The 25,200-nt window shown below is 30.5% G+C and overlaps 1 protein-coding gene across 9 annotated transcripts in view; it reads left to right on the top strand.

Moving 5' to 3' along the window:
- LOC124352665 (polycystin-2-like) overlaps window positions 1-24,903 on the top strand; it is a 45,067-nt gene extending 20,164 nt beyond the window's left edge. For 2 of the 9 annotated variants that reach the window (XM_046802237.1, XM_046802238.1), the window contains exons 3-15: window positions 392-502; window positions 3,241-3,380; window positions 4,372-4,509; window positions 6,014-6,144; window positions 6,694-6,918; window positions 8,096-8,321; window positions 13,097-13,327; window positions 14,279-14,368; window positions 15,408-15,560; window positions 16,409-16,623; window positions 19,249-19,364; window positions 21,908-21,938; window positions 23,973-24,903. In XM_046802237.1, coding sequence (XP_046658193.1) covers window positions 392-502; window positions 3,241-3,380; window positions 4,372-4,509; window positions 6,014-6,144; window positions 6,694-6,918; window positions 8,096-8,321; window positions 13,097-13,327; window positions 14,279-14,368; window positions 15,408-15,560; window positions 16,409-16,623; window positions 19,249-19,364; window positions 21,908-21,938; window positions 23,973-24,099 — 1,934 coding nt within the window. In that variant the 3' untranslated portion in view covers window positions 24,100-24,903. Of the gene's footprint in view, window positions 1-391; window positions 503-1,642; window positions 2,136-3,240; window positions 3,381-4,371; window positions 4,510-6,013; window positions 6,145-6,693; window positions 6,919-8,095; window positions 8,322-13,096; window positions 13,328-14,278; window positions 14,369-15,407; window positions 15,561-16,408; window positions 16,624-19,248; window positions 19,365-21,907; window positions 21,939-23,972 lie in introns of those variants that run through there. The other 7 variants (XM_046802239.1, XM_046802244.1, XM_046802240.1 and 4 more) reach the window with 7 other exon arrangements.
- Window positions 24,904-25,200: the final 297 nt, after the last annotated feature.

The following is a 25,200-nucleotide window of genomic DNA, read 5'->3' on the forward strand; positions in this document are numbered from 1 at the left end:
CATTTGTTAGGTTTGATCAAAGCCTAGTATGACGTCTTGGGAATACCAATAGCTGGGTTTGCCATGTTATCTCTAATTGGTTACAAGTTAGTATGTGAGACACATTCAAATCCCGAATATTTGGTCACCGTGGAAGCAGTGCAAAAAACTGTTATGTTTAAGTAGATGAATATTTTCACCTTCTTGACTGACATACACAAACATGGTTCAGCCATAAAGTAACTGTAACTGTATGTAACTTTGCAAAGCTGTATCTTAGTAATATATTTGTTTAACTGTATCATTTCATACTTTACTCTAGGAATTTTATAAAACTTACAGTAATTATTAAATTTAAATAGTTAAATTGTCACTTCTGACAAATATTGTAAAGCTTTATATTTGCTTCCAGAAATTCTGATGACCAGAGAAATAGCTCAACATTTTGGCAGAGAAATATATCTTAAAACTACTGTTAAGGAAATCTTGATTTACACGCTCTTTCTTATAGTTTTAAGTTTAAGTAAGTATTTTGCCAATAGAGATGATTGATTACTGGTTTATATTGGTGATTTAAAGAATGAGAAAGTGTAAGAGTATTTTGAACGTATGTACAAAATATTTAAGATTTTGTTACAACATTATGATTAATAATGTGTACTTGTATACATTGCGTTTCAGAAGAACTTTAAAAATGAAATTATATTTGTTTATTTAATAAGACTTACAGATTCGATTTTGGTTCTTTTATAGCAAATCAACATGGTGCACTATTATTAAACCACACCATTTCAAGTTATGTACCAAACATGAGTACTTTCACTGGTTGTGAGCATACCTGCTGTGTGTTTTGCATTTAAGTTAGTTTTAAAAGTTAGGTACAACTGTTGAAAATAATTTTTTTTACCAAATACTGTAAAGATCATCCTGTAATTTAACAATTAATGAGTGGCATAAATGTTTTATTGCTTGTTTATTAACATTGTAATATATCATTTATGTGAATAAAAAAAAATTGTCCCAAAAAGAGAGCCATGGGGCACACTAATCAGATTAACTGTGTACAATCTTTATTGTGTAACTAATACAATCAATTGTAAAACTTGAACAAGTGCATCTCAAAAATCAGTTTTATTTGTATTGTGGAGACACCAGAAAAATTCTTTACAGGATTTGTCATTACGACTATAGAATTTCAGTTTACTTAATAGAATACAATGTCTAAAGTCTTTTAAAATAATCCTTTGATATGGATTTCAACATTACTACTTAATTAATGTTCCACAAGGGTTTAAATCAAAGAAACATTAGAAACTGATAAATATAGTTGTCAAGGGATATTATACCCTTTTTGAAGAATATTATGACTTTAGATATCTCAAAGGCATCTGGGGAAAATACTTTCATAGATATAATTATTGATAATATGCCACACACAACCAAAAGACTATAGAACTACTTTTTACTGTCAGATTTCATCTTAACTGAACTTAAGTACAAAGTTCATTTCGCTATCACAAACTAATGGTAAGATAACAAGGATCTGTAGATAGCTATTGTTTATCTTTATTGCTTCTTATCTGCACTTCACAAACATTTTAATCATGGAATATAATGCCATTGTATACCTACAAGATCTTGAATCAAATGTATTGGTTAGAAACTGCTAAGTATTTGTGTTAAAGAACACACCACTCAGTTTTCTCATGAAGATGTATCTCCTACAAGTCATTAAATACTGAGTGTGCTGAGCAGTGACATTATTGGATAAAGTCCTTGGAATACGTGAAATTGGCCGTTAATTTTAAATATCCCATTCAGTTATCTCATGCCTATGGCAAAGGTACCAAGAAACAGGAAATTACACTAGAAGACCCAGGCAAGATTGCCGCAGAGACACATCATCGATTGAGAATAGATTCATACAACTTCAAGCACTCATAAATCTATATTGCAGCCACTCTTTCACATTTTTTTCATTAGTTGGTTTGACCTGTTGTAAAAACACAAGCTCTCTATTCCATTTAGTCATACCATGAAGATGAATTTCCTTATGCTAGAAAGATAGAAACCATTTTTCACTCAGTTTTACGATTGGTTGAAGGTTAAACTGTTTACTTGTTTATTATAAATTGTGTGTGTTATAAAGGATGACAGTAAGTAGAATTTGTCTAAATTTTCTCATAAATATTTTTAATTTTCATTTGTTAAAAAAATTAAATTTGTATAAACATGTGTTATTTGCTTTCATTAACTTTTTCTTACCATTTTGAATTGTTGCTCTACTTTGTTCCAAAGACATTTCAATGTTTATGTTGAAATTTTAGAAAAAAATCAAACTCATGGTAGTATTTGGTACTCTTTTACCTTGAAGTATATAGTGTCCCATAAATTATAATTTTAGCCTGTTATATGTCTGCAGTATCTGAAAGATTTGCATATAGTATTTATGGATTAGGCCTACTTATAACAAACTATTTGCTGTCAAAAAAATCCAAATTTGTTTGTATTGCATTAGCTTGACACCTCCAAGATCTATTTGTACTTAATTATTTCAATAGCATTTTCTGGAAATTGAGCACTACATTTGTTTGAATATACGCTACTTATCTAGTTATATTAATTCATCAAGTTAAATTTGATCTTTTTTTATTCTCAGTATGCATTTATAGAGGACTTGCATACAAATGTTTGCTTTGCTAGATAAATCTAGAATTAGTGAAAATATGTGCTATAATCCCTAATAATTATTATATAAACTCCCTACATTCATAAATATTTTGCTACCATATGAAACAATCTATAGTAAGTTCTTAAGTTTGTTTAATATTTGCTTCTAAATACATTTAGCTAAATTTCTTGTTTAATATATTTTAGAATATTTTTGTTAAAGTTATTATTAGGCCATTTTCCAAAGGTCAGACTAGAGGTGGGTAGAAAAGGGTTTTCTTATTTTGGCCCTACTCTTTATAATGACCTCCCTTGGGACCTCAAACAAATGGGCATCCTAGCATTTAAGTCTAGAGTAAAATCTCATTTTATGAATACGTCTCAATTATATTTTTTGTTACCATTTATGTGCACCATGAAAATAATGTGTAGTTTTTAATTTTAAGTTTGACTTGAGTTACTCTGTAAAACAGTTGTACACTGAGAGACGCTTGAAATAAAGGCATTTTTATTTATTATTTATTTATTTATTAGCAATTGGAGATCATTAGTTTAGTATTTTCTCATTTTTATTGTCTTTTTCGTTTTTAGTGGTTTTAGAAATCCCGTCATTTGATGTTTATATTTTTACCTCTTCAATAGCCAAAATATTTGTATACAATGAATTTCATTCAAAACTGAAAGTCTATTTGGAATACAAAGACATATCTACCTTTGAACATATTTGGGAGGTAAGTTATTTAATTTACTTGCAGTAAAATGTGTGGTTTTATATATTTTCCATTTTATTATATGGTTTGAGGAGACAAACTACAGATTATATTGTATTAATATTAATATTGCTGAATTTTTAATTAATATATTAACTCTTAGTTTAATGTGGTGTTGGTGGAATGCATGTATTTCCTATGTATTCAGTCTACTCTAAACCACCAAGAAATTTTAATATACTTGAATCTGCTTGTGAATTACGTATAGTGACTTTGGTAGGGTTCCGTCTTACAGTCTGCACTTACAGATATATGTTTAGGTACAAAACATACAACTTCTTGTATTATTCCAGTGGTTCCTATCTTTTTTTACCTCTCCTACCCCTTGAATAGGTTCTTCCCTAACAAGTATCCCCTTCTTGCCAATTCCCCTCCACCAATCATTTACACATAGAAATTTCTATTGACCTTAATACATATCAATCTAGTGTTAACAGGTACAAAAACCTCAAAATATAAGAAATATATGATTTTTATTTCAAGCTCAATTTAAATTGCCATATAGAATAATGTACAAACATGACACAATCTACTTTCATCACACTTTGTACTAATACATTGTTACAGGATTGGCATTTATCTGTTTGTTTAATAGTTACAAAATCGTATACTAAAATTAAAAAAATATTTTTAGTTGTATAAAACGTGAAATAGTTAATGCATTTTTGTGCATTTTCTCAAAAGAGAACATGATGTCTTTTCTAAAGAACCGAGTTAATGAGTAAGCTTAATCCATAGTCGATTGACAACTAACAGTTGATTGGCAAATTATTATAACATAAAAATATAACAATTTTTGATTAGTTATAGTAATAACACATTACTTTTGATATAGATTGTTTGTTTTTAAGGACTAAGATTATGTAAAAATTATGAAAAAGTATTGTTTTTAACAAATACAGTAATTAAATACAATTAATATCAATGATAAGTATTAGTTGGTATTGTGCAGTACCTGGATCATATGGTTGATATTTTTGAAGAAGATGCATTCTTCCCAGAAGTAACATCAGATGAAGTGGACAGTGATGAATCTTCTATAATAGAAATTCATGAAAACCATCTCATTGGTTTGCCAAGGCTACGCCTAGTAAGTGTATGGTTTTGAGGAAATTTAACATTACTGCAGTTTTATGCATTAAAATTGTATTACTGTGATAAAAATTTTAGTAAATTTTAAAATTAATGTACAAATATTTTATGTGTAGTCTCCAACCAAGATCTTACAGGTTTAGAAGCATCTTCTGTTTTGTGAATACAATAGATAATGGATAAAGAAATGTCCTGGAAGACATTTCCTTCAAGGAAACCAACAATTTAAACTGGTTGTAATCTGTGACACATTTAGATCTCATAAAAACAATGTTAAACCCCAAAAAGCTTTTGCCCAAATATATGATTTTATGTGTTTTAAGTGCCATTTTTACTGACATGATTGATGTCTTAGTTTAAAGATATAATTAATACGCATATCCAAATGCTTTTTTTGTATCTGGTTATTAAAAACAAATCTTGGTATTTTGGTATTTTTTTAAATTATGTAATAAACATGTTTCCAAGAAAAACAATAAAGCATCTGGGTATATATTAATAATATCTTAAAACTAAAATATCTCCCATAATTCTTCAACAAAAATAAGGACATACAAGTGTTTGAAATTAAACATTGTTCCTATGAAATAAAACTTTAAGGTAATTTCACTGCATCCGGCTCTTAATTCTCATATAAAGTAAGAACGAGTTAACCACTATAAATTGGGCTGAAAGAGCAGGAACAAAGAGTGTTTTCCCACATCTACTTGCCCACAGGTTTTGACATTTTAACGCTATGTTTTCAACATCATGTAATGTAATTCAAATATAAATTTTAAACTTTGACTCACAATGGTAATGCCAGATACGATTGTAATTTATGATGTTTTAAAAAATACAGTAATTATTTGGAATTGATAACATCCAATAAACTATCAAACCAAACCTGGAAAGTATTTTTAATCAAGAAAAAATATGGTACTATTTCTTAAAATTATTCTTATTACGTTCTTCAGATGTCATTCACACCATTAACGTCACAAGCTGCAATGAACTAGCCTATATAATGTTAACCATCATTTATAAAAAAATATTTATTTTATCAAGCAGAAACATATTTTAAACATATAATTTTCTACATTGTATTTAATTAAAAACATATCATTCATACATGAATAAAAACAATGATTCTTCTTATGAGGTATAACTTAAGTAAATAATGTAAAATTTTGTATTTTTATTTTCAGACATTTTTATTTAGGTCTGATTGAAAAATTACCAAACTTTTCTACTTTGCGTCTTTGTTGTGTCTTAAAAATTGTGACTGAATTAAAATTGTCTACTTTTTTATGTATTCGGGGATGTTATCTTAAATGTCTATGAATTTAACATTAAAAAATATTTTCCAAACTTAAATTTGATTGCACCACACTAAGCTGGCTCATGTGCTCCAGGTAGTAGACGTTTAACATTATCTTATACTTTTGTATGTCTTAAAAGAAGTATATACTGCCTTAATATTTATTTCAACAGAATTAAAACAGTTTTATTCTCTTTTTAAGGTGAGAGTAAAGAACAGCTCCTGTGTAGTCGCAAAAGAGATGAAAACAGAAGATAGCAACACACTCTGTTTTGGCTATTTTTCTTCAAGCAAGGAGGATACTGTAGCATTTAATAAAAAAGTGGGGACAGCGTAAGTTACATCTACATATGAATGTAAAGTCAACCAACCCATATATTTTTAGTGTTCAGACCTAGTTTACCATCACATAGTTTTCTACTACCTTTTGAGAAAACAATCTATATAACAGCAAATCGGACCAACCTCTAGCAGCTGTAATTATTTATTTTGTTGAAAAACTGTTGGTCCAAAACAAATTTCTCTATTATTTTTATATTTCTTCTTTTTATGTACTATATTATAATTTTCTTTCATTCCAAACCAATCTTATTATAGAGTCTTCAGGTTGTTAAATAGATATTTAATTGATTATAAGTAAATAGTATTATTAATTACATGTAAATTAATAAATAGTAAAGAGTTATATAATGAATTACAGTAAAAGTTTTCATACATCATTATGTTATTTGTTTGATTTTTTTCATGAAGTGAGAAAATTAAACTAGCTTCTCAGATTAAAGTATTGTAAATTGTATCAAAAAAATTTATAAAAAGTATAACATGAACTTAAATTTTTCTAACGTAAAAACTGATATTCCTACTTGTGTTTGTCAACTGAAGGTGGAATTACAGCTCTCCGGAAATGACAGGGATGCACACTGTGATTGGTACAATTAGCACGTACACTGGGGGTGGCTTCTACGAGGACTGTCCCACATCTAGCAGGCAGTTCAAGATGTTATTGAAGGACCTCAAGGAAAATAAGTGGATTGACAGGGCAACTCGAGCTGTTTTCGTTGATTTCACTGTCTACAATGCTAACATCAACTTGTTCTGTATCATTAAGTAAGTTTCACTATTTAAGTATATATGTAGGTATGGATATGGATATTTTAATACATTCCGTAACTGAGTACTGTCATTGGATAAATATTGAGTTGCAAGATGTAGAATACGTCAGATCTGGTAGTTTAGAATCAGCGGTAATATAATAATAATAATTTATTTATTCCATCAGTATTTTACAATTGTATGTACAATGAACCAAGTGGGTGAATTTTGGGGGAAATAAATAATTAATTGTAATTTCTAATAGTGTATTAACAAATTTTTCATGAATCAAAAAATTTAACTACATATAAAAAATACATTTGGCTACAACATTTCTATTAACCTATTTTAAGTAGGATATAAGAAATAAAAGTGGCTGTGAGCTGGCTGCAAAGTGATTGTAAGTTGCATCTACTTGCATCCACAAAGTGTGTTGAAATTAATCAATATAAATCAGAGAATTAATTGTCATTACATGAAAAGTACAGCTTGTGAGCCACAACAATCAGCTGTTTTATTTTAACTGTTCTAATCAGATAATAAAAACATTTAACTTAAATTGAATTGCAGGTGTGATAACAGTTTGGATTATATTCATTGTGGTCATAAAAGTTTTCATGACTATCTTATTATAATTTTATTTCATTATGGCAATCATAATTCTTATTCTCTACTAAATAAAAAAAATGTGTCAATTCTGCTAAAGTTATTTTATTGGTTTTGTTTTGTCTGTTACTTTGACATTGTGCCTAATAGGTTAATTTTAATTCCTAAAAGTTATATTGGACATAATTATGCTTCTATAATAGTCATTATTATAATTACACTGACAAAAAGTTCTTAGTTGAGCGAGGGCTACTGTCCAGAAATTCACCAATTTTTGTTTTTCTTATTTTTTTATTGATAGTAAAATTGTCTGGACTCAAAATTTTGTATGTGTTGCTCCCTAAAAGCTTTTTATACTTTGAAAATGAATGGAGACGTATAGTGGAAATGAAATCATGGGATTCCAATGTGTTACAATACAAATCTATTTATTTTGTAGGTAAAAATGTGAAGAGGTTTAGTTGGTGTTTTTTTTATTTTAGATAGGTACTCACTAAAAATTAAGATGTAAGCAGTATGAGCTAGCTACTAACAAATACTTTCCAGTGGCTTAATTTTGTTCAGATACTGTTTTATTTTTGTGCAGGATGATTTTTGAAATACCACCCACCGGAGGTGTGTTCCCATCAATAACCATTCACACTATGAGACTGGTCGATTACGGGACTAAAAAGGCATTTCTTCTTGGATGTGTTATATTGTTCATATCATTCTTCATTTTTTATACAATTGAAGAGTTGTATGAAATGACATATTTCAAATGGGAGTTTATTAAGTCATTTTGGAATTTTCTGGATGTCTCTATTGTTATGGTAAGTGTGAATTGATTCAATTTTCCTACTCTTTATTTAATTTTTGAATCAAGTAAAAAAATTTTAATCATGAACAAAAGAAATTGAAATTTTTGAGTCGCTAAACATATTAATAAATACAAATATGACAGGAATAATTGTTATAGTGATGTTAACATTTACAGCGCTGTAAAAGTTTTAATCTAATACTTTTTTTAAATTTCACTATTTAGCTTTTTATATTTTCTTTTTAATTTTATTTTAAAATAATTCATAGTCCAAATAGTTCATTGTCCAAATAATTTATAGTCCAAATAGTTCATAGGCTAAATAATGCATAGTCCCAATAGTTTATAGGTAAGTAACATTTTTGAATTAAACATAAACTACCACAGACTTTTCAGAATACAACTTCCTATACATAACGTAGAGCAATGGCGGGAAGGGTAGATTAATACGAATGATAAGTTCATCTCAATTTTACCTTCCACTCAACACAGTATCTGAAGTCTAACAATGTGACAGACTTGACTCCTGAAATCTGGAACCAACATCCGTCTGAAGAGATCCAAAATAGTTGAAGAAGAAGCTCAAAACTAACTCCTTATATTATTTCAACACCAGAGACATCTAGACTACAAACAAATGTAATCCAGATGAAGTGGTGTTCTCATTATCTCATCAGGTGCATAGTTGATTGAAAGACACCTAACCAGACGGATGTTGATTTCAGATTCCAGGAGTCAAGTCTGTTGCAGTGTTCACAGAGTTCAGAAGCTGTACTAAGTGGAAGGTGAAATGGAGCTGAACTTAACATTCAAACTTCCTATTAGTAATTCAGGACATTATATGAGACTATGATATGCGTTAAGATTTAATCTCTATTAGCTCTATTAGTTCAATTAAAATTAATTTCTACTGTTCATACTTTGAGAATTCTATGTACAGATTCTCAAAATAACGCCATAGAATTAGTTCAGGAGAGACATGGATTGAAATATACCAAAACAAACATATTTCCTAACATTACTTTTATTTTTAAACAAGGCCTTTTGAAATCAATGATTCCACTGTCAAGTGTCTTCTTATATTGAGCATTACATATAATTGTTATATTTACCTTTGGGTGGTAAATATTGGTCCACATATTGGTCCAAATATTCTCCGAAAAATATTTGGACCAATATGTGATGAAGGAAGGGGTGTGGCGAATAAGAAAAAATAGAGAATTACGCAATGTATACCAAGATCCTGATATTGTGGCTTTGGTGAAGGCAAAGAGAATTAGCTGGCTAGGACATGTACATCGGAGACAGGAGGGCACAAGTTAAAAGAGGTCTACCAGGCGGTACCGGCAGGAAGGCGCCCTTTGGGTAGGCCAAAGATAAGATGGTGCGATCAAGTGGTCGAAGATGTGACCCGGTGTGGAGGGTCTGTGGATCTGGCGGAAGACAGGGTGGCGTGGAAGAGGCTCATAGACGAGGCAAAGAATCGACTGAGATTTGTTACGCCCCGGCAGTAAGTAAGTATTTAGCTTTGGGTTTACAGATTTGTATGCATGTACAGTACAGTATGTTTGTTTTTATTAAACAATAACGCTATATTTTACAGAAAGAGATTTCATAAACACTTATATGTATTAACTTTATGTACATTAAGAATTTATGATGTAGGTATATTTATTTGAATTTCTATATTTCATATAGTACAATTCATGCTTGTCAAAAAATAATAAAATTTAAAGAAATATGAGTAAATTTTGTTTACACTTTTAGCAATAGATTCTTATAAATAAAAATTAATCGCAAAATGTGTTGGTAAGCGCAAATTTTGATAACGGCTGGACCAATTCGGTTAATTCTTTTTGTAAAATGTCCATTGATATCCGAGGAAGATTTTTAAGAAGAAAAAGTTAGGATAACTTACCAGGAATATTTTTGAATTAAGACAAAATTGTAGTTTTTACGTTTCATAGCTCAAATTAAACTGGCACTAAACTTCTGTTAACAGCTATAGTTCGACAAACTTTCTGAAACATCTGTTTACATTTAAATTTAATCAATAATAAGTAAACAGTGCTTGATCAGTAGTGTTATGCAGATAGTAAATAAAACATTAATATATAAATTTTACTCCAGATTGTGCCAGTGACGAATTAAAATCATCTAATGTATTAAACACTGTTATAAAACTAACCTTAAAGAGCAAAGTTATGAATGTTTTCACATAAGTTACTTTAAACTGGTGGACTTCTTTGGCATTGTGATAAGGCATTTTAACAGTGGCTTCTGGAAACATAGAAATGAACAGTAACATGCCTCAACGATTCATTCTTTCCCAGGCTGCAGTCCGAAAAACAAGACTTCTATAACGCACAATCTCATAAACGATTATTTTGGAATGTTGCATAACCTTAATAGGAATTTTCCCCCTTATACCAAAATCCGTATTAAGGAAAGTACATAGGAAGTAGGTAGTACTTCCCCCTAAGCCGTAATAGGCTTCTCAGTCATACGTATGTATGTATATTTTCTTCATCAGGACAACAAAACAAACTCAACTATGCTGTAGATGGAGCTTATATTGGTCACTGTTAAATTACATTAAAATACAAAACCAATATTTAATATATATTATTGTGAGGCCTTTCGATATCTGATGAAGGTATCTTGGATATCGAAAGACCTCACAATAATATGTATTAAATATTGGTTTTGTATTTTAATGTAATTTAAACTCAACTATGTCCATGGAAATATTTTAGACTGAAAGTAGATTACAGAAGCTGATGGTAGATGATTTTGACCAAAGTAGATTTCCAAGAAATGCATAATTGAACTATATAGTATTTTGATCGAGGCAATACGGCAAGCTAAACTGTAATATAGTAGGTAAGTGAATTTAAACGGTCTGCAGTAGGTACTTTTTAACCGAAGTAAGGTTCTTGGCCCTATACGTAAGTATACTTTTTTTCTTCGTCGGGATAAGGCAAACTCTACTATGATACTAGAGATATCTTAGACCTGAAATATATGGCAAGGGCTAGGAATAGATGCTTTTTGATCGAAGTAGGTTTCCGAGACCTGTGTATTTGTGTTTTCTTCATCAGGATAACAAGACAGACTCAGCTGTGACAAATATATATATATATATATATATATATATATATATATATATATATATATATATATATATATATATATATATATATATATATATATAATTAGAACCAGAAGTGCTCCTACATGTACAAAACATGATATAAGAATTAAGTTAAACTCTGATACTATTTACTATGAATGTAAATAATAACTACCATCAGCATGCCTATTTACGTTTTAAAATTTCCATAGGACTCCAACATATTACATCATAAGTGCTTTTACTAAGTAATATAAGACTTCTGTTCTGAAAATTGTGTGCGAAGCTGCGAGTAACAGCTAGTATGACCATAAAAATACGGAGATGAGTTTAAATAAGAATTCAGTTATAAGGACTACAGTTCCTGCCAGTTGTTATAGGTACATCCCAGCACCTACTTTATACATTTGAATCATTACTTAGTGATCAAAAATTATTTATTAAAATTTAACCTTCTGTAAATGTGAATGTTGGAGTTTATCTCCAAATCACCTTCCACTCTAATGCAGCATTTAGAATCTGACGTTGTTACAGACGACTCCTGGATTCTGGATTCATGATTGTCGAGAGAGATCCAAAAAAAGTTGGTGATGAAGAAGCTCTAAATAAAGGGTTGTTTTCGGATCTCTTCAGATGAACATGACTCCAGATTCCAGGAGTCAAGTCTGTGACAGCATCAGATTCCATATGCTCCATTAAGAGGAAGGTGAATTCCACATTCACAATGAATCAACCTTTCCCATAATAGCTATTCTTCTAAAAATGTTACAAAGTGTAATTCTTTTATTATTTGATTTATGAAAAATACTCTTGAAAATTAAAGTTTATTTTATGTGTGTTAAATATCTTGGTTTGAAGTTATTTTATATCTGAAAACTCATTAGGGAGCAATAACTCTTTGTCGAATGAGGTGCCCTAGAATTGAGGTGGTGTAACAAAATCATGTACAGCTCTTCCTTTTCGTATTCACTAAACCACTGACATGAACTTGCGCAGCATATCCAGCTTTTGTTCCTGTCTTTTGCTTAAATACTGCCACCCACCTAAAAATTAATTTTGAATGCACCGTTCTTTGGCAATAGTGACAGAAATTACCAGACCAAAAGTGAATAAGAGAAATGTGTAGACAAAAAAGTACTTGTCCTGTGTATTTTCAAAACCCTCTGATTTTCCCAAACATCTCATTTTGTACTTGTTCAAATAACTGATCAAGCAAGAGTCATCTGCTATCAAAATTGCAAAAGCATAATACACCTATACATAAAATAAAAAAAATCAATATGGATAAAATATAATTGATTTATACAGGAGACCAATACACACACCACATTGCAGTATATAATAAGTGGTATAATATGTTTACAGATTAAGCTTAGTAAGGATTAAACATCCTAAACATCAAGTACTTATAAATTAATAGTTATAATTATTCTCCTCAAAATATAATTGATTTATACAAGAGACCAATACACACACCAAATTGCAGTATATAATAAGTGGTATAATATGTTTACAGATTAAGCTTACTAAGGATTAAACATCCTAAACATCAAGTACTTTTAAATTAATAGTTATAATTATTCTCCTCAAAATAAAATTTGTTTTTTTACTGTATATAATTCACAGTAAGACACAAGTGCTGGAAAATGTTGCAGACTTGCTACATGGTGATAGCGACCAACCTGTTTCAATATGTAACGGCAAACTCTCTACTGTCCGCTATGGATATTTATAATCGTAGCTTTGCCAACTTTGACCAGATGCTCTTTGTACAAGTAGTGAGCAATTCCTCTCTGTCATTTCTGATCTTCAGCTCGTGGCTGAAAATACTCAAATACGTCGGAATAAATCATTCCATGTATCAGTTACAGGTGACACTTCAACTGGTGAGTAAGTATTAGGTACTTGGAATAAAAGTTTGTTTTATAGGATTAAGTATTATGTACACCGGGACCTAGGATGAATTGATATGGAACACTTAACAACAATAAACTTGGAAATTGATTGATTAGTTACCTGCATCTTTCCTTTTACACATTTTCTCCAATTTAATAATTTCTTACTGTTTTTCCATTATCAGTTGTTCGTATAATTTACTCTAATTTACTCAAATATGCCCACTGTCTAAGTGGATAGTATGCAAGACACATTCAGTCCAGTTTCTCGTGGTAATCAATAAGAGATAACATGGCAAAACCAGCCATTGGTATTCCCACGACTTCCTACTGGACTTCGGTCAGACAAAAAAAACCTAATAAATGCTATGTTATTCATGGTTGTTGATGTTTGTTTATTCTTGAAATAACTTGTTTTATGATTTGGTGTTATAAGTACTCAAAATAACTAGTGAGTGAATGTTTTATCTGCCTTACAATAACATTAAATGTTACTTAAATTGTGGGGTTATACAAAACAGTTTAAACTTTAATCAGCCACCAAATTTTATAGAGTAACATTACAGACACCTAGTTCACGCCATTCTTCTTCTTTTAATAATACCTTTAAAATGAGATGTCACTTGCTAGGGGTTTCTATTTAAAAATGTTGACTTACCCCCAAAATACAAAAATGTTTTATGTGTAAAAAAACTCCTCAGTTGTTCATATAAACATCCCCCAAAGTATATAACTTCATCTCTATTCATAAGAAAGTTAATAGGGGGAGGTAGTAGGACTTTTAAGACACAACCTTATATATATATATATATTATTCTTTTGCATAAAGAGAACACACACACACACACATTGGTAAAATTTACACATTAGATAAAATATATCATAATCCAACAGCTCTGGTGTTAACATTATCCGTTACTAATGTAATTAATATTTTTCTAGGCCACTAGAGACATGTTATGGTATACAGTTATTTTTGGCACCGTTTTCCTCACATTTGCATTTGAGGGCTATATATTATTTGGAGCTCAGGTATGTAATTATAATACTTGTTACTAAATAATGTAGTTGCAATTCTTTCAGGGGTGAAGTATTATTAGTTTCCACAATGAAATAAAGTAAAAATAAACCTAATTTTAGGCTTATTTGTACAAAATAGTATAAATACTACAGTATCTATAACCTAAATGTACAAAGTAAACTTTCCAGTATTAATGTCACAGCAGTCTAAATTGTGTGCAGATACAAAATGTAAAAGACTGTATGAACTTAATTATTATAGACATTGAAACCCTACATAATCTAAAACATAGTGTATGACATAATGTATAGTTGCTTTTTCTTTAATTTAGACTGTGATCAATTTAGCTTAAATTCTGATGTCTTTTGAACAAAGTAACTTTGTTTTAAAGTATTATTGAGAAGTTTTATTATTGAAAAGGTCCTGAGACTTTGGCAAATGAAACATATAACAGTTGTAGATAAGGGTTAAAATTGCAAGAATTTTAGAGGGATTTGAAGTGAAAATGTGAACAAACCGTGGTATAAGTAAAGACAAATCTCTAAAGATAATGGATAAATTAAAGAAATACAGAAGCCTTACAAGAATTACCTTTGCAGAATTCAGGTCTAAATTATTAATTAGCGACTTAATTGTCATAATAATTTAAGAACTGCAGATATGGCTCAATTGAAAAATTTTGTTTGATGGAGAGGAAGTAAAATGTTTAACCAGTATATAATTTTATAATTTGATAAAGAATAAGCTGTTTGGTAACAGTAAGTTTAAATTGAATTATTCCTGAGTGGTGCCATATAAACTTAAATAAGATGGGTGATTGAGACAGATGCATATTATTTTTGATCTATTTAATATATTATACACAATCCAAATGAATTATAATTAATTCCAAGCATAAAATTTTGGCCATTCTAAGAATGAAAGTGAAAATAGAGAATTGAGCTTAAAAACATCATATTACAGAAGCCACCAACTTCCAGTAAACAGTAAGTGAGAATTAGATGTAATTTTGAGACTGTTGTGTAGAATGATAGCTATTTTATACTTCAGCTCGAGGATTATTGTACATTCCTGAGTTCCATCTGGACCATACTCAAGGCGGGTGCGGGGAGCTTTGACTATGTTTCTCTAGAGAGGCACAATCCTACCTTGGGCCCTTTGTTCTTTCTTCTCGCAATATTCTTCCTCAGCTACATATTCATTGTAAGTTAGCAACTGATTGCACAATCATTAAAACTATTTTAAAATATTTTTTACATATTACAAGATAATAGTGTACAAATATGTAATGTTTAATAAAGACAAAGTGGAAAATGTGTAGAATCCTAAAAAAATTAGTGACAACTAGAATGGAGATTTAAAAATATAAATATTTAAACTTATTCTGGGGAACAAATTCTAATGATTGTGAAGCCTTCTCCTTGAAACAATTCGAGTAATCATAATAATGGCCCAAGATTGTGCTCTGCTGCTAATTCATGAACAATAATATATTTGTGAAAACAATTTTGATAACTTCGAAACTATCCAGGAACTATCGTGAATCCATGCATATAGTCATTTTTAAACCTATTGCTCCACTCGTTTACCATTATATTACTTACTATAGTGCCAACCTGAAAATTCTGCTGAATTTAACATATGATTTACATATTAACATTTTTAACTGATGATTTCAACATAAAAATCAGTTTGAACCAAATTTAATGAATGCACCTTATATAATTTTTAATATTCCATTGACAACATCCAAGTTAAATAATATACCACTAATGACATGCATAGTGCTTATGTACACAATGTTAAATCTAATAATCAGCAATCGGCCAGCAAAAAATATACACCTTTTATTTGTTTATATGCTACTAAATAAGGTAGGATACTTTTTAAACATACCTTGTATGTCACCAAAGGTCGGTATAAGGGAAAATCCCTATAAAGCCCCGTAATCCATAATTTGTGCAATCCAGAATCTGTAAATTTACAAGATTTTTCATACATACATAAACACAACTCTTGGACTGAAATAATGGAAGAAAAATATTTTGCAGGTCCTCTACATAGCAATTTTGCTGCACAGGTATTCACAAGTAAGAAGTGAAATAAATGCTGCACCCGTCAAAATGAAGATCGGAGACGTTTTGCAGAATTGGTTTGTTGATATTGTTGCTACATTTTCCATCAGACTAGCCATTAGAGCAAGAGATAGTCTCAACAAGAGAAAAATGAGACAGAAGTTTCAGGATGTACGCCACTTGCTTTTGAGGTATAATACAATAATATACAAACAATTTAGGTAGTCAAAGTCAAAAATTCTTTATTCATAAATTGTACATACATACAATGAATACAAAGCGTCTACAATGCTACAAACTAACATTAAGTTTTCAATGTATGGAAAATATTACCTTGGCTAAAATATTTAAATATTGATTTAGCATGGTTTTTAAACCTTACACAATTATTCTATTACTATAATTTTTAATTTGTATACAAATATAATTTTAAAACTAGTTACCAGTCTTTTTAATACAAATTTAACCTGTGATATTTTACAACAATTTCATTTCTCTTACAGATATTATAACTGTAAAATTTTTCAATTAAGTTTTCTTGATTATTTTTTTACAAACATAGTGTTAAAAATGTAAAAGCTACAAAAAGTAAAAATCTGTAGAGCGTAGAGAAGTATTTTTTTACAGATTCTAAATAATTAAAATTTAATATCACCCTCAAAGCTTTCTTTTGAACTTTTAAGAATTTTATTCAGATTTTCTGTTCCTCCATAAATGGGAGAATATACGAAACATGTGAATGGACTTGGGAAAAATATATTTGTTTGAGAATTTCTTCATTAAACAGTGATTTCATCTTTCTGAAAGTAAATAACCCTGAGTTAATCCTAGTAAGTATTAATTGTACATATTCATTTTATGTCAAATTATGTCAAGGGCTTATTCAAGAAATTCAATTTGTCAATTTTTAATTATTTCAAAATTGCTAATGGACATATTAAATTGAGCTTGTTATTTTAGTTTTTAAATGTATATATTTAGTTTTTTCAGGATTGAAACTAAGTTTCTGTCTTCAAAAACATTATTTAGATTGGACATGTTAACATTTGCATATATGAACTAAAAATAAAGACAGTTACAGGTCACAGTGATATGTATCCAAGAATTCATTCTACATTTGCACAAGCTTGGACTTCCCAAGGTAATACGACCACATTAATACAATACCCGGAATGCCTCTGTGATACCACCAGTCAGACATCGAACTCCCCTTCATGACAAGAAACCCTCAACAATAAGAGCATGACTATACAGTCAGCTCACAGCTTCCTTCAAACAACTAACTGGAAAGGAAATGAAGAGGAAACTTGATTCGTGGTTATTGGAACATCCTATCTACACTGTTCAAGAATTCACCAAAAAGATCAGTCAGACTTTAGACTAAAACTCGATCAACCATAATCGATTATTACCATGCATCATATGTATAACGCATAACTGTTCTCAATGTTCATGTTAATGAAGAGATTATGATTCTGATAGTGACTAATCTAATGTTGCTTACTTCTGTTTAAACATCAAATATTACACTTCTGCAAAACCCTCTGAGATTTATGGATTCCTGTTCTCTGATCCCCTGTGAGCTCATGAAGTAAGCCCCTAATCCTTGTTGCACAACCTGCTGGAAAATCCATCCATAATTATCTCCTAATTCTTCTGCTTCTTCACAGAGTCTGAATTCATTTTCTTGGCCATAGCATGTGCTATTTCATTTCTAGGAATGGCTTCATAGCCCGGCACCTGTCCAGAGACCATTTTGCTCTTCTCCACCAGTCCAATTAACGCATTTCTGCATTCCCGTTCTACACTGAATTCAAATTACTGGAATACCATGGCTTGTTTACTTAAGGACAAATATACATTAAATACATCAAATTGACAATGAACACTACGTAACAGCTACATTTCTAGACTACAGTAAAGCATTTTATTGTTTAGGGCATGAGCTGCTGTGCAAGAACTAAGAGTGAGAGATTTGGCCAATAAGTGGTTCAGAAGCTACCATAAGGACTGCTCACAAATAGAAATTCAATTGTCTATCTACCAGTCCACTCCACAACAGATGACAAGAAGAGTACCACAAGGTTTTGTCTTGGGACCATCTTTATTTCAATAACAAATGACTTTCCCATAGTAATACGAAGCCAAAATATAAATATATTTATGTATGCTGATGCCTTTACACTTTTAATAATTAGTAACGAAACAGCCACTGAACAATCCTGCTGTACAAAAATAGCCACGGATACAGCAATATAATATTGCTAAATGAATTACCCCACCAAGACAACTCAAATGCACTTCTCTACACAAAAAGGCCAAGTTTCCAGTACAGCAAGCTTTGTAGAAGCAAAGCAAACAAACAAACTCCTAGGTGTAATGCTAGACAAAAGTTCACTTAGACAGAACATATTGATTACTTGTGTAATAAAATAAGTGCAAGCTTATACATTGTCCTAAGAATAAAATTATTTGCAGGACTGGCAATAGCTAAAACAGCTTATTTTTCATTAGTAGAGTTTCACATCCATTATGGTCTACACGTCTGGGGAGGAACCTCGGCACACAATGTTAACCAAATTCTCCTCGTACAAAAGAAGGCTATCTGGGCACTGGTGAACCTTAAACCTGTCAAACCTGCTGTGCAGTCTTATCTCTGTACATACTAGAAAGTATACTCTACGTGGACAAACTTAAAACACCAAAAACCAGAGACTTTCATTTCACAACACTCCTCAACACAAGGCCTCATATAAGACAAAGCATCAATGTATTTCCTTTATTCACAATATCCATGATGCTCAACTTGTTTCTAGGTGTGGTTTCACAGAACTGGAGATCAACATGTTTCTGGCGAAGTATGAGATATCAGAGGACCGCGTCATGACTGAAGAAGATCTTCACAACGTCATGCTGAGTTTTAACTCAAAAGGTAATTTGTTTTTGAACTCCAGTACAATAACTGGGACACTAAACAAATTTGTTTTACTTCAGGGTTTTAATTAATACTCTTCTTAGACTACTTTGAGATATGCAAAAATTACAATTAATACCTTAGATGATACTTATAATTATTTTACCTTTCAATAATTTAACTAAATCATTATTTATCAGGACCGTACTCAGCTTTGATGGGCTCCGGAATAGATATTTGGCCGGACCCTGTCATGTCCCGCCAAATAGATGTGTGGTCGGACCCTGGTAAAACTGTCTGAAAAAACCAGTCTGAGTACGGGCTTGGTCATGGTAATCATGACACATTATGCAATCTTGGTACAGATCATTGTAAAGATTAACAAAATTCCAATATCTGTATGGTGATTGCATAGTCTTTAGAGGATTGTAGAGGTAGTTCAGGTCATTTTGATGGCTGTTCCCTCAAATGAACGTGTCAATCTCTCTCTGTGAGGTTTTCATCAAATCAGCACTATATCACTGTAAAATCATTGAATAGACCATCACACGATTGGTATTGCATGTAGACTACAGACAATGTGACTTCTATGATGGCCAGTGGGATTGCGGCTCAATGTCTTGTACAAGCATCCATTCTCTAACGTGTTCTGTTCGGTTCTATTTAGAACTTTGCAGTGTTTAGTATGTACTGAATGTGCTAATGTTGTTGGCTAAGGAACAATTGATCTTAGGTGATCAATGTATTATATACTATGAGGTGAGTAAACCTAAGGAAGAAGATCCCGGCTGAAAGGTTAGTTGGAAAAGAAAAGACGTCTTTCACATTAATTTTGCATTAATTTAATATCAGTAATAATATCGTTTTATTGAATACTATTACAAATGATATTTCTTCTGATATATTTTTAGCACCACAACTCAAATTTTTATGATTAAAAACCGGTTTACAATATATATCTCTTTGATAAATGAAATATTCATAGTTATCAAAGAGAACTTCATTTTGGTGAGACAAACTATATTTCTACTATTTACTTACCACCATGTCAGACACCAGGGCTCATTCCGTTATTTAGGATTAGTTTAAAGTTATTTAACAATTATTTGAAATTGTGAAGAAAATTTTCACATTATAATCTAAATTTTTTAAAAACATTTTTTATCTGCTCTAATTTAACACTCTGCCCGAACCACCGGTCGGTGAGATCGGGGGTAAATTTTGATTTGCTATATTGGCAATGTTATAAAGTACTGATCGCTCTCCTCCATGGTACCTACCCCCCACCTCTCCCTCCACATATCGGACCGGTTTCCATTCAGTTGACGCATGAACTTTGTCTATTTTTAAAAACGTGCCGGTCTCTCATACCGGATAGTTCACTTAGCGCCCAAGTTTGTGACGGTCTTACTGACCGGTGGTTTGTTATACACCACAACAGACGTTTATATTTTTATCATACTGTACCTAATTTGTTTCTTGTAATTAGTTTAGAGTGTAAAAAATGCATCCAGGCACTAGTAGTGGTGTACAAACAAATAACCCTGATTTGAGTTGACCCTGATTTCCTCAGCTATTCTGGTAGTCCAGTGATTACAAAATTCAAGTTTACCAAGGTATTGGGAGAGAATTTTATCAAGCCTCATCTTGAAAGAAGACTGCGAATCCCTAATTTAAGACGTGACGTAAAACACACCATTCAAAAGAGTCTGGGGAGCAACGAGGCAGCAGTAAGACCACAAGTTCCTGATGACAAAATGTAGAAGAGTAAGAGTGTCTTGAATGCAGTCAGATGGATTGTAAGGACTGTGCTATTGAATGTGTCCAGTAGGGAATGCTGCAGACAACAGACTGAGACTACTGACAATTATATTTGTGTCCATATACTGTTTTCTATGTATATTGTTAATAGATACATGTAATAAATAATGTTATAGTGTGGATTGGAATATTAATTCATTATTTTCCAGGCTGGAATTTCATAACTCACTTTTAGGTACTTATAAAATCTAAATTACGATCAACCGGTCTCAGAGACCGGTGGTTCAGATAATGTACATTAAAGAGATGGTTCTGGGAGAGTGTTAATTTTGAATATTAAATTACCAAACGTATTGACTTAGAAAAACTTTCACCAAGAGTAATGTATTACATTTCAATGTTTTCACTTTTGAACTCAACCAACCAACCTGTAATCTAGTCATATTTAATATTAATTATCAATTATGTTATCTGCAGAAATTAATACAAATGGACTTTTTAGTTTACATACATGCTTTGTGCATATTAAGAAAAATATTTGTACATTTTTGGAAAGAAAGATTATAGAAGAAGAAATAGATGGTTATGTAACAAGATTTCATCTGTCACATAATGAATTCAACAAATGCCACTGCATTTATGCATAATTTATAGTGATTGTTTACTACTCATCAGCTTATTATTTTGGGAAATACCATGTTACAGTGCATCTTACAAAGAATGCCTAAAATGATACAATTTAATGATGTGATTTATTTAAATAGATATAAGAATAAAATTTTACTACCTATATATTTCAGGACCCCAAGGACTAGGTTTAGCTCGAGAAATGTAAGTACAATGACCTGATTCTATATTATGTGTCTGATAATATAATTTATTTAATAATATCCTTGATGGATTTCAAACATTACATGTTATGTATTTTGTTTATTTCCTGCCAAGAACGTAAACAGGAAAAAGTTTTGGGGGTTCAGACCACTGATATTTTCCCGTAGTGGACAGAGTAAGGCCCCATTCTATTCCTTAAAAAGTTTTTGACCCGTTTCTTTGTTGAGAACGATTTTTAAGCGGTATATATCAGTAATACTGAATTATTTAGATAATAATAATAATAATCATTTACTAAAAAAGTAATGTAAAATATTGAAAATTTTGCGGGATCCAGATCCCTAGGCCCCCCTGCTGGCTACGTCTTTGTTTCCTGCCAAGGTTAGAGCATGTAATGTACTATAGATCTTACTTATCATAAACACAAATGGCAAAGTATGGATATATATAGCAATTGTCAAAAAAGGTAAAACATAATAAACCTATTAAAAATTGCAATATCTACAGTTAAAGAAGTGGTTAACTTTAGAGGTAACAAATCAAGTTTTCACTTTCATTGGGAATGTTGTATTGTTGTTATCAGATGTATACCATATTTTACATTAATATCCAATGAGTAGCTAATCATTTCAGCCACTAAATTTGATATTTCTTTCACATATGTTGTTGGCTACATCTTAGCAAATATGTTCTCTTTTTTCAATGTAACAGTAAATCAGCAGTTTTACTTCAAAATATTATTTTTATTAGTTATTCTCATTTCTATAATTTGTTGTTTTCATAAGCTGTTGGCTCAAAAGGAGATTTCTGTGGTAATCATAAGTGATTTTTGCACTGAATCATTAATTTTGCCATTTAGTTTGTCATCATAAACTTAACCATAATTTGTGCAGGCATATTGTGTGTACATGCCATAAAGCATCAGTTAAAAAATGTGATAAGTGATAATTAAGGTTACTTAAAAATTTGTTCTTATTTTTAATGTATTACTAGTTACTTCTTCATTTATATTAATTTAAATCAGTTACTTAATTACATCATCAATCTAAACATATTATAATGGAATTATACAAATAATTTATAACTAACCACTATAATAAACCATCATAAATATTTATTATAACATTTTAATTTTCCTCCACTTTAAAATGATAACAGATGTTCTCTAACATATTTAATTGTGTTCCTTTATTTAAATTATCTCTTCATTTCATATAGTGCTTGTAATGTTTTGTCAGCCACTGACAATAAAAGTCAGAAGTCAGTACGTTCCATATCAGTAGTTTCAATTTGCACTTACAGGGTCTAATCATTAAAATACCATAGAAGTTTTAAAATTAATATTATATTTTAAAATTAAATATGTTACATAACTTCTTTTTAAATTATAGTATTCATTACAAAAACTAACACTGATAAATGAAACTATCAGTGTTATTTACCAAATAGCAATGAAAAAATAGCTTTTTTCTAATTTATAAACTCAAAATTAACTATTTTGTTTGTTTACTATCCTGGGTCAGAATATTATTTGGGTAATTTATAGTATTGTATTATAGGCGTACCTAATAAATCCAATATTATAATGAGACAGCAATCAATTTCTCCTCTTGGGCATCTTCAGATTTAACGTGCTATTATTATTATCCTGTTAATAAACGAAAAATTATATAATCTAGTTGAAAATTTCGATATATATATCAAGTTCATAACACAAATCATCACATATATGAATATACAAAAGTAAATAGATATAAAATAAAGTTTGTATAACAATATTATTTATAATACAATGAATTTCAAACAGATTACACGATTTGTTGTGTATTAACAAAAAGATGTCAGCAAGTTAAGCTTGAATATGCTCTAAAGAGAGAAACCAACTACTGTTTCGTAATAATATCAAATTGGTAGGTAGTAAGTTTATAACAATCATATTTATTTGCTTAAAATGTTACGCTTTACAATTAAGTAAGTAAGGGTTGTTAAAGGCCAGTATTGTGAATTACGTTTCATGAGCTACATTCTATACAGGGTACGTAAGAATGTGGATGAGAAGCTGAAAATTCTGGAGGAAGCAGTCGCGGTTGCAGACTCAAAGACCACAACAGTGTTAGAAATACTAGAATACATCGAGAGCAGGATGAATAGGAACACATGACTCAACTATTGTATTACAGTTACTCTCTGTGATATATGTCAAAATTACTGATTATAAAACATCTATAAGTTCATGTATTGTGGATTGTCAGCTGCTTTCCTTATGCTTACTTCTCATCTTTTGTGTTCTAGTATTCTTCCACATAAACCATGGATTGGATATTTTATTTATGAGTTATAGAGGTTAAACATCATGAATGATCAACAAAATAACAATTTTGTTAGTGTTGGTTATTCTCTTAAATTATCTTGATAAGCATAAGGACTTTCCTAATAGGCCTAGCCTTACAAATATTGTTAAATAATGTTACTGCCTTGAAATATAATTTTTATAAGAGATTAAGTTGGTATTCTGTATCTGAAACTTATATTTTAAACGACACTCTAAATTTTAGGTCTTCTGTTAGTCAGGATTACTATGGGTTTTCAAATAAGTTGATGAAAAACTTGAATTTGTTGTTTATTAACACCTTTAACATAATAAATATAATTATTTGTTAAGGTTTCTTTCCTAGACTTCAAAAAGTTTTAAAGAGCCATAGATATGTTCAAATTATGATGTTTAACGCCTTACCTTTATATATAGAAGAACTACAATTGAATGAGTTCAAGACAAGATTAACTAAATTTCTAATCATAACTGCACCTTGTTCTATTGAGGAATTCCACATATATGCATGTAGGTAATATTATGTAAGTTTGTTTTACATTATCACATTAGCTATATGTTGTTTATTTTACTGTGTTGACACCTATTGCTATTGTAACTTAATGGTTAATAAACTATTTCATTTGAAACTGGAAAGTCTTTTTATATATTTAATGGTCTGCTTTTAGTTGATATTTCCCTTCTTGATATTTTGAACTTTTAGAAAGGTGAAACAATTTCCCTACTACAACTGAGGTGAGTTATGATGATTTGCAGAAATAGTAATCTTTCCACTTGTTCTGTTGCACTACTCCAGGATTAGTCCGGTCAATTTAGACATTGACTCTTGCAAAAATTCCCAGAAAGCTGAAAATTTGCATAGATGTTAGGGACACCATTGTCATGAAATTGTGGAAAGTCCCCATCGATCCCATGTCCGCAAATTGTTTTATT

The sequence above is a fragment of the Homalodisca vitripennis genome, chromosome 1 (genome assembly GCF_021130785.1).
Source record: "Homalodisca vitripennis isolate AUS2020 chromosome 1, UT_GWSS_2.1, whole genome shotgun sequence".
NCBI classification, from domain to species: Eukaryota; Metazoa; Arthropoda; class Insecta; order Hemiptera; family Cicadellidae; genus Homalodisca; species Homalodisca vitripennis.